Raw genomic sequence first — 11,360 nt, forward strand, 5'->3', positions numbered from 1 at the left:
TTAGTCATTTTGTAAAGAAGTACTGAAACCAGCAAGTAAATCACATTTTGGGGAACCAGTCAAATCAAAATGGAAAAATGAAATTCATCAGCTTTAGAATCAGTCAATCAATATTTCGTCATACCAGTTACAAGGTCATTTACAAGTTAGACTTATATTACAGTATACAATGACAACTTATTGCACATAAGGAACAATGTATGACAATCCAAGATGTAAATAAGGGTTTCATTTTACATGTCAGCACAGTGCTTAAGAGAAGTTTGTATGGCTATACGTCTTTAAAAGGGAGCGTAGGACTGAGGATTTCATTTTTTTTCTTTCTTTTTTCTCAACACAGCTCTGAACTTTCCTTCCAATACACAAAAACATGCATATTGGGTTAATTTGTGATTTTTAATCAGCTCTATTAGAGCGGGAGAGTGGGAGTGGATGAGTGTGCCCTTCAGTTGAGTGCTCTACTGTGCCAGTAAAGCTCTCTGTGACCCTGAGCTGGATTAAGCAGATTTAAAAATACTGCAAGTAGGTGACTAGACTTTTGAGCTATGTGAAAATTCCTGTCTTCAAAGTAAGTTTGTATTGGGAATTTACATTCTACCCCAAGCTACTTATGATATGTTACACAATGAGGCTGATTATCTGCCATGTTTATTTCTAAATAATCTATAAAGCAACATACTGCCACTGGTGGCAAATAAGCTCAGTATCCTACTTCATTTTTATTGCACTTGTATTTTTTCCTTGTTAACTCTAATGGGAGAGATAATTCAAACAAGGACAAAAATTAAACAGAAATGAAGCCCAACTGGAATAAAATTCATACACCTCGATATTCTACATCCTTTGATGAAAGCATGCATTTTTTACAATATTTTTAAAGAATTACACAATGACTCTATTCTCAGAAAAGAGGGGTGCAAATAAATGCAGACACTGACTTTTGAAGCAAGAAACCCAAAACAAAAAGGTTATAGCTTTCCCAAACCCCAAAATGGACATCTGCTTTCCAAAATATTGTCTTATACTGCTACTGTTCAATTAAAATAAAGTTGCTGTTATCTTTTTAAACTTTTAAAATCGATTCATTCTACTCTTTTATTTTAAAAACAAACAGCCTTTTCATTATCATTCTCTGTGAAAACATGCCATTAAAAGAAGCAACAAAGTGTGAATGCTGTAACGTATTTTGCTCCAGGGATAAAACTGTACAAAAAATGATGGCTTGAACTTTCAGTTATGTAACAGTGTTATATCACTAAAGATGTTCATTTCCCATGTATGAAAATGTGAGGTTATCTGACAGACCATCAACCTTTACAGACGTGCACTGCGGCTTTGTATTTAAGGAGCTGGACCAGATGCTGCAGGACTCTAGGTTTAATCTCCAGGCCTGACTGTCTGTCTGCCCCTGAGTAGGTCATGTCACCTCTATCTGTGTAAAATCTGTCTCCTGGAAATGCTTTGCAATAGGGGCATCAGTTATTTTGGACGTTAGTCATTTATTGTGTTGTATCTTACCTTCATCTGCCCAGTTTTCTTAAACTTCTGGTACACTGACTGGTAGGATGAGAGGATAAGTAACACTGGAACCACAAAATTGAAGAATGCCATTGGAAGCACATAGGAGACAAAATTCCTGGAAGGAAGTACAGTATGAAAGAAACCTTATACTGAGAACAGTAGTAATAATACAAGGCATTTTTAGCTTTTTATACATTATGACAGCCAAGCAGGTCTGGTACATTTGTACATACTGTATAGTGTAGTGAATGCATAAATTAAGGAAAATGCACTTTAAAAATTACTAGTGTGTAAAGACAGAACTTCTAAGCACAATTTTGGAAATGATTATGCGGTATGCTACTTATGCTGTGCAGTTTTTTTTTTATTTTGTACAATGTTTAATTAATTTTTATTTCAATAAGTTCAACTAAATTAATTTTCAGTGTACAGTCGGGCCTTCACCACAGAGATACCGTTCAACAATTGAAATTAATTTATTATTTAATAATTGATTGATTCACAGAGATTGCCATTATTATTTACTATTAAAATATGTGTAATTATATAATCAACACAATTTTTTTTTTGTATGACTAATGGCCACCAGGTAATGTAGTACCATAAACAGTGTAAACCTCCTTTGAAAAATAATAATCATGCATTTTGTAAGCACAGTAATCTAAAATCTCCTACAATGTTTACATCAAAAACATTCATAGAAATGCATATTTATGAGGACTCATGAGTTTTAAAATGTATTTACCGGTCTCTCTTTGTATAGTCCAGTGTGCAGCAGGTCCTTAATGGTTCATAATCGTATTCACCCCATCCTACTAAGGGCATAGCAGACCAAAATGCAGAACAACCCCACACAATAACCATTACTGTTATGGCAGTACTCCACTGAAGTTTTGTTCCTACAAAAGTGAATGATAAAACTTGAACTTATATATTTTCATTCTCATTACAAGCAAATCATATTACAGAATACTGACCATGGGACTAAGCAATAGTTCAAGATTGTTTTAGAAATTGCAAGAACTGACTAATGGCAGCATAAAAATGGCCTGTCTTCTTTTTGCTTGATCTTTCCTACTACTTTATTATACTGTATAGGATCAATGATATTGGACCATTTGATACTTATAGTTCACTAATGTGAGTTGGGGAAGAAGATTGTCACTTTCTTTTAGTCTAAAGTATTTCTTCTTCCATGTTTTTTTTTCTTTTCTTGAAACATAGTAATTGTACCAATTTGTTATTCACGTGAGTGAATCTTTGACTGTATTGTTTGCTAAATTAAGAAAACTAATAGATTTAAATTTCTGAGGACGATTTCATACATCCATTTGGTTCCTAAATACATGTGCTAAATTTTCACATACATATTTATGTGCACAAGTATACCTGTGATATTTGTTAATTGTATGTAATTTAGTTCAGCCAATGACTGCTTCATAGAAAGTCAGTCCAGGGATTGCTGAGTATCAAAACAACTCTGTCACTTCACTGTAAGAATAACTGACATGACACACCAGCCTACTGTCAGTCTGACTCATCCGGCATTCAGGTTTTAAGCACCTTCAATAGATTATGTTTCCTTGAAAATCTCCTGAACTGATATATTTAGAAGGCATACCGTATATTTAGAAAGTTTATCCATCGATCTACCTTCAAAATATACTTTGCACAAACTATTAAAAATGTTTTGACTCCAATTCTAAAAGTTTCTACAATCAACATTAGGTGTAAAAAATAATATTTTCCTCTGATACATTTTTCTAGTGTACATGTAAAAGCTCCTTACATTTGATCTAATTAAAAATGACTGAAAACGCAAAAACAGCTGAACATGATAAGGTATTTCAGGATCTGAAAGACTGAAAACTCAAAAACAGTTGAACGAGATAAGGTATTTCAGGATCTGTCAAGCAGACCGTGCAGCCAGGAGTGTAAGGACTGAATCCACAAAGCTGGTTTAGTCCCATCCACTACTGACTGTTATATAAAACTTTAAACAAATCACTAAACTAACTATGCTGAAACAGAAGAATCAAGTATTATTGTAAAAATGCTTTGAGGTGAGGCTCATCATGAAATATGCTCTCTCATATAGAGTACTGCTTGAACTGTGTGAGCCATCATTGTGAACAGAGGCTTGCAGGATATTCATCATTTAATCCTCTATGTTTAACCTCAACAATATAAATGGGTAAATGCTATGAAGAAATGTAGAATTAAAACAACAGATAGGTGTATAATATCCCTTTCAAAAGACATATGAGATATAGTTTGTAACACTAGGGGGAAAATGATACACCTAAGAACTAATTAACACCTCTGGAAGAAGGGTTATTATTACTAGGCTGACAACTTTCAACTTAAAACATTTGAGAGACTGAGCATGGGAAAGGTGCTATATAAATAACATGCATTATTATTTATTATTAGATACAGTTGGTTACATGTTTTTCTCCCGAGATGGTAGACAGGCAGGTGAAGTGATTTGCACGTGGTCACACAGTGTCAGATCTGAACCCACAACCTCAAGGTTTGAATTCTAAAAGCCTTAAACAATACGCCACACTGCCTGCCTTTATTAAATATGTCTGGAGATGGAATTCTGTCTTCTGTCTCCATAACTTAGATTTCCTGAAGCTGAACTGTCAAATCACTATCACCTTCATTAATCTTTAAGGGCTGAATATTTTTTCCAAAAAACAGTTTCTAAAAAGCAATGGTTTCACATAGAAATCAACATAAAATGTCTGTTGCTGCATGCTGTGGCTGCCAGCTTGCCAAGAATGTGTAGCAGGCTTGCTGCCAGGCTGTCTTTACGTGGCTGGGGCAGCAGCAGCACCAGCAGCAAACACAGTCACAGTGCATTGCAATGTGGTTTTTACTGTACCTCTTATCATTGTTAAGTGGCAGTTCTACCTGGTGAACATTGTCAATACCACGATAAGCTGGGGTCAATCAGCTGAAGCTGGAACCTCACATTCGTTTTCGATCACTTGTATCAAAATCGGAGTCTGACAAGTCATAGTCCAGTTCAGAGATAATAGGCAAAATGTCATCTGCGGAGTATTTTGCTTTACGCATTCATTTTGATCTCTCGCCAGATGTCAGTCCCAGGAAATCTTGATCAAACCAATGAATCTAATTTTTCTAACTAAAACATGACAATTGGTTTTGTCACAGTTTACAGCTGATTACCATCGTCAACTCCTCGTTTTGACAAAAGTCGACATCAGCCCTGAAAGAGTTAAAATTTATATAGGTTGCTTGTGATGTTATTTTAATTTTCAATATTTTTGTTATTATTATTATTTTATAATAATATCAGCTATTAACCTTTCTTGAGATGCTGAGGACCCTCAATAGCTGAAACACTTTTCTCATCTCTTTTAATTTTTTTTAAACAGAGAGCTAGCATTGCAGTCTGCCAATCTCATAATAATGCTTTAGTTAGTCAAGGCGTTGAATATTCCTGACTATATTTTTTTCATTTCAGAGATCTTTAGACTATGGAGCCTCTGCAGTGAGCTAATTCAATCTAATCCAGAAAGAGCTACATCAGTGAACGGGTATCAGTTTTTTGCATTTGTTTGGATGTTTGAGACATTGAAGGTTTACTAGTTCTGTCAATACTTATTTTATGGCCTTGGAAAAGACATTGTATTATGCTGCATGTGGCATCATGCAAATGTTGATATAAATTGACGGAGTCCTAGGGTTATAAATGTATTCCATTCTTCCTATGTATTTGTAGGAGATGACATGTGTGCACATACTTGCAGTTACATTTAATCCACTTAAAGAGAAAATAGGATTCTGCCATTTGTTTATCTGGTACCCTTGTCTTCTAAGAAAGAATTGCCAAAGTGTTCTCTATTCTTAAAGAGTATAGGAGAATAGAGAACTGTACATTTTCTACTTGTACATGAATCTGTCCTTTTGTCTTTATTTGACTGATTTTTAATGTAGATTGATTTTCAGTTGACAGTTAAAGTGATGTGGTTTGGATGGGAATCAGCACATTTCCAAATTTGGGGTCGTGGCCTCTTCAGGAGGACAGTGGTATGTTCCCTGAAGTCGAGGTTTGAGCAGCTACCAAGAGTAGAGGGGTAATGAAAGTACAGTAGATGTGATCACGAGAAAGACCTTCAGTTTGGTGAAATAGCATTAATAATGAGAACATTCTACTCGAGGGTTGTGGTAAGTGAGGAACTTGGCCCTCACACAAAGCTTTTCAATCAGCATCTCCTTTTTAATCCCATGGGTACAAGCTTTGGGTAGAAACCAAATGAATGAAACCTCTCTTACAAGAAGCCAAAAAAGGTTTCTGCACAAAGTTAATGTGCTTAGTCTCTGTGACAGACTAAGAAGCATTGTACCCCAGGCAGACCTTGGAAAGGAATACTTGTTTCTCCAGCCCAAAAAGATTCAGTTGATACAGTCTGGGATCTAGTGAAGATGTCCATGAGCACCTTACAGAGGAGCCCACTGGCCACAGACCTGGAGCAAACCAAGAACACATCGGAAGAATTACATTTCTAAACCAGCCTGGGATTTTAAAGATTAAATTTCCCAGAAAGATTTGGAGATGGATGGTTGTTAGTGAAGACTGGTCTGATCAACACACACTGTTCTCACAATAACGTTCACCAGAAAACAGGACATGTTTTTCTTTCCTAAATATTTTTGTCATTGGAAAAAAAAACTTTTTTCTCTCATAAATTACGAAGCACTTTTATTTCATTTTATTTTTCTTAGCAAAGAAAATTATACAATTCTCAATGTAATGCTACATAAATCTGTTACATTTTCATTTTAATGAATCCCAGTAATTGTTGAGGCATATTATTATTATTATTATTATTATTATTATTATTATTATTATTATTATTTTTAAATTCTTAACCAATTAAGAGTTGAAGGGGTCCAGATCCTATTGCAACACCACAACACAGAAAATAGCCCCATACAGGTCAATTTATATTATAAGCTGACACTCACACTTTGACAAAAAAAAAAAAAATCAACAATGAACCTAAATTGAATTTTTTGTGGATGTGGGAGAAAAAATATGAGTAAGGGAAAGAAATCCAGTGGTGACATGGGGAGAGCCTGCAAACTCAACGCAATCAGTGACCAGAATGTCAGGATCTGTGAGGCAGCAATAACAAGCACTGAGCCAATTATTATTATTATTACCTTTTAAATTAAATTTGTTCCAGTCAGTTCAGGAAAAAGCTTTGGTTGTGTAGCTTGCTATGATGTGCTCAGGTCAATTATGAACATTTAAATATTTTTTTCAACATATAATGCAGACATGCTTACTTACAAAAAAATACTTTCAGGGCTAACCAAGGAGTGCAAACGAGCAAGAATCAACATGGGGACAACAAACATCCAAGGAAACTGTGATATTGTGGATTATGGATTTTATACTGGTTTATACAGTACAGGTTTGACATGCTCAGAATGAAAAGTTTTCAAATAAATGAATTAGAAGCAATGGATAAATGTCCTGGCCTGCTAGAATTCTTGGTCAATTTGCTTTGTGTACATGTGCATAACACAATGTCTATTGAACAAAATAAGTAAATACGACCATTTATAATACAGAAATGTGTTTGTAATGTAAAGATCATTTTCACATTTGGACGACCTGGGTTCGTGGAGTTTGCATGTTCTCCCCGTGTCTGCATGGGTTTCTTCCGGGTGCTCCGGTTTCCTCCCACAGTCCAAAGACATGCAGGTTACGTGCATTGGCGATCCTAAATTGTCTAGTGTGTGTTTGGGGTGTATGTGCTGCCCTGCTGTGGGCTGGTGCTCTGCCCAGGGTTTGTTTCCTGCCCTGTGTTGGCTGGGATTGGCTCCAGCAGACCCCGCGACCCTGTAGTTAGGAAATAACGGGTTGGATAATGGACGGATTTATTGTTAGAAGTTGGCAGTTCCTCAGAAGCAAAGGGGTTAAGAGAATCTGACCAACTTGAATCCATCTTTAATTTAATTTAATTTATTTTTTGAAATTAGAATGCTAATCTCATCTCCGTCATCGCTTCATTTCTGATTAACTGAAAGGGGACGATCAAAGCTTCAGAAGCCACTTACTTGTGCAGTAATGGTGGTATCTGTCCCAGGCGATCACAGCACAGGTGCTGATGCTGGAGAGTGCCGTTAGGAAACCATGGAAGCCATGAATTTGACAGCCTTCGGATCCGTAAGGCCAGTATCTAAAAAAAGGAAGTAAATAAAAGAGTATTAAATGTGTTTTCTTAGGGTTCACCGTGAACTCCTCAATATATGCCAATACGCCATCGCTTATAAAAAATCCCTTTAAAATTTCCAGCAAAGAATGGCAAATTTGAAAATGCTACACAACAAAATAATCCCAATAATGCCTTGTTTTGCATATCCCGCAAGTTAAAATGAATCGAATACGAGCATCTATGATCTGTTTTGTTATCATGTAACATTGTAAAAATAAACAAATAAATAAATAAAAAACAAACTATGAGCTGCTGTGTTATGCAACCTTTTTAGATAATGGTTCATATCTGCAAGCCACTGCTTTGTTTGCGAAATTTGTTTAGAATAAAACGCCGCGGGATGTTAGCATCCAGAGAGCGTAGCATGACATATTAAGGTCACTGGCTACATTTACCAGGCTTGTTTATGAGGATTTGCTTCATTTTAACTGAATTCCCTTTTAAATAATCCCTTCATTTTTTTTTGTGTCAAATGAATGAAGTAGAGGAAAACCCATCACCTCAAAAAGCTGGAGAATGCAGCAATGAATGCGTTCATACAAATCCCAATGTCGGACGCAGCAAGGGAGAACACGAAAAAATTGCTTGGAGTCCGTAATTCTTTTACTTTATAGAATGACAGCAATGTCAGGCCATTGAAGATGAAGCCAATGAGTCCTTGAGAAAAAGAAACACAGCTGAGTTTGTATGTCTGTGATGAGGATCGCACATCAGACTTACAGAGGGGGGCATAGCAGACCCCGAGCATTACTAGACATTGACCCTTTTCTATTTCTTTTCACTGTTTTTAAGCTTGAGGTCAATGACTAATATTTCTATGTCATTTATTGCTAAATGTTTCTGAACTGTTGAGCTACAATATTATTGCACAACATATTCTTACTGCTGTCAGTTATTTTAATTCAAATCACATTTCACTTTGTTTTAGGGGGGCAAATATCAAATCAATAAAGACTTACCCTCCACAAGCAGTGCTGTCCCTAATCCAAACACGTCCAGGTCATTGAATCCTTCGGGTAAAGAATGTGAGGACACCATCTTGAGGTGTCTGTTGTGTGCAGAAAATATGAAGAAAACAACAACAACAACAAAAAGAAAGCGAAAAGAAACCCTGCCAACGTTCCCTTTGCTCCTTCAATGCACTAGCATCTGGACGGGGAGCCTCCTTTTAAAGGAGCAGTTCACGTGAAAGAACATGTAACTAATTATGTAAAGTTTCTTTCTTCTCTTTCAATCCGAAAAAGAATGCCTTAATGACCAGAGCGGTTCTGTAGCCATAATTAAAAATAATTATAAAACACCAGAGTAATGCCTTGCTTACAAGAAATCCTTTGTTCTTTTACAGAACAATGTCCTGAAATACACTCTGCCGATGTATTGAGAAACCTCAATAATATTATGTACTACTGTTATGCTTGAATTAAATAAGAAATAAAAATTAATTCCGGGAGCGGAACAACTTATACTAGTGCACTGTTATCTGCACTTGTTGCACAGAGACAGTAACCTATTAGTTTAAAGAGAAATAAAAAGTGTAACGACACAAAGCGGCTTTTATTACAATAAAGAAAACAAAAGCTTCATAATCAATAAAAGGTTTTATAAGGATTTTTCAAGAGTTTAGTACGCGCTAATGCAGTATATTGTTGGCATTTGTTTCTAACGCGCAGGTTGCATAATGGATGGATGAACTGATAATAGGTGCGTCTTTTGGTTATTTAGCAAACTCTTTATGATTTAGGGACAGGTGGGTGGTAAGGGCAGCAATGCTGTCTTATAGATCTTTGTGAAATCTGCACGTTCTATCAGTGCAGCTTGGATATTTTTCAGCATGCATCGGTTTTCCTGCCACATTCCATGGAGGAGGAGCTTGTTGCGTTGTGTAATGTCGCGAAACTGGACACGTACCATTGTGTGCGCATGTGTGTGCGAGCGAGTATGACCTGCGTTGGACTGGTCTCCTTTTCGCGGATGGACGCTGCCTTGTGCACGGAGCTGGTGAGATGTGCCTGCATCTCTGAGGATCTCTGAATTCAGATTGGTGAGTTTCAGAAACGGATGGATGAGTGGTTGGATTAATAATTGTATTTGGTCAGTTGCAGAGAAGCATCTGCATGTCTGCTAATTTTACACTGTAACTTTCATAAATGATAAAACAAAGTACCCTGTTAGCAAATAAATTGAGTTGGATACTTTAATTGCCTGTAATAGTACTGGTTCTTTAAAGGTATTTTATGGTTCTTTAATGGATTGAGTTCCATTAAAAGCACTCATTGGTATTTCATAAATCTTTTATCATCTATTTATGACCATTTACTGCATGGACCCTGTTATGGATCTACATAAATAAAGGTTCTTCTGGAACGTTCATGTGAATGGGTCTTTTGGGAATCAAACATGGTTCCCCTATGGCATTGCTCTGAAGAACCATCCAGGCACCTTTAAATTTAAGAGTGATAAGCAAACTAGAATGCACCCTTAAAATAATGTGTTCTTTACTATGTTGGGAGGTTCATCATAGCTCCATTGTTTGACCAAGCACCATTTCATTCTGGGTCAGGTTCTTTGCATATGAAGTAGGTTCTTTAAAAAACTTCCTAACATGTAGAAAAAAAAAAAACCCTCTAATGTACAGTACACTCTTAAAAATAAAGATGCCAGAGTAGGCCCACAGATCTATGCAGCAAGATTGCCATTATCATTTCACAAATCTGTTATAATCTATTCATGTTTATTTATTGTATGGAGCCTGTTACGGGTCTAATTAAATGAAATGTTCTTTTTGGAACCTTCATGTGGGTGGGTCTTTTGGGAACCAAAAATGGTTCCCCTATGGCATTTCTTTGAAAAAAAAAAAAAACAAACACTGTGGCACTTCTATTTTTAAGAGTGTAGAGCTGCGTCAGAATACATCTACAAAGGTAATAGACTGAAGCTTATTTCCACACTGAAAAGGAAAGAAGATCAAGGACACAACATTTCGACTTTACAGCCTTCATCAGAAAGTCTTTAGGTTTTATGTGATTAAATTGTGACAAGTAACTTAACAAAGACAAGAAAGTAATTATTGTAAACAATGCATTCAATGTTGAAATATGTTATAAACATGATCTATCACTACAGCCTCCAATTCAAAATTCACCTACTGTATTATACATACTACATGTTAATTGTTGAGTAATTATTAAAAGTAATGGTCAACTCTAGCAAAGCTGCTTTTGATATATTTATTAAACTAGAATAATCTACTGCCCTTCAGTAAACTGCTGTATGTAAAATTTAATATGAAAATGGAAAAAAACCATGTTCACAACAGTTATAAACATAGCTTTTTTCAAAATAATAAATTCTTCATTTTCTATCAATGGAATAATCTATCTTCCTATTTTCTACTTCCTGGCCTTAAGTCTTGTCATCAGAGGAGTAACGTAAACGTAATGAAATTATTCAAATATAAAAGACTACTGTAATAACCATAGCAATATGTAGAATAGCCTGACCAAACACTGTTACCGGAAAAAAAAAGCCTTCTACTTTTTTTTTTTTTTTTATTAATTTTATTACAATCAATACATAGCA

General features: G+C 35.7%; 1 protein-coding gene across 2 annotated transcripts in view; it reads right to left on the reverse strand.

Annotated features, from left to right (window-relative positions):
- rgra (retinal G protein coupled receptor a) overlaps positions 1-8,968 on the reverse strand; it is a 31,285-nt gene extending 22,317 nt beyond the window's left edge. Inside the window, exons 1-5 of one of the 2 annotated variants that reach the window (XM_039772358.1) lie at positions 8,741-8,968; positions 8,282-8,438; positions 7,624-7,745; positions 2,267-2,420; positions 1,519-1,636 (exon numbers count right to left, since the gene is read on the reverse strand). In XM_039772358.1, coding sequence (XP_039628292.1) covers positions 1,519-1,636; positions 2,267-2,420; positions 7,624-7,745; positions 8,282-8,438; positions 8,741-8,819 — 630 coding nt within the window. In that variant the 5' untranslated portion in view covers positions 8,820-8,968. The remainder of the gene's footprint in view (positions 1-1,518; positions 1,637-2,266; positions 2,421-7,623; positions 7,746-8,281; positions 8,439-8,740) is intronic. The other variant, XM_039772349.1, reaches the window with a different exon arrangement.
- Between the last annotated feature and the right edge of the window lie 2,392 nt (positions 8,969-11,360).

The sequence above is a fragment of the Polypterus senegalus genome, chromosome 1 (genome assembly GCF_016835505.1).
Source record: "Polypterus senegalus isolate Bchr_013 chromosome 1, ASM1683550v1, whole genome shotgun sequence".
Taxonomy (NCBI): Eukaryota; Metazoa; Chordata; class Cladistia; order Polypteriformes; family Polypteridae; genus Polypterus; species Polypterus senegalus.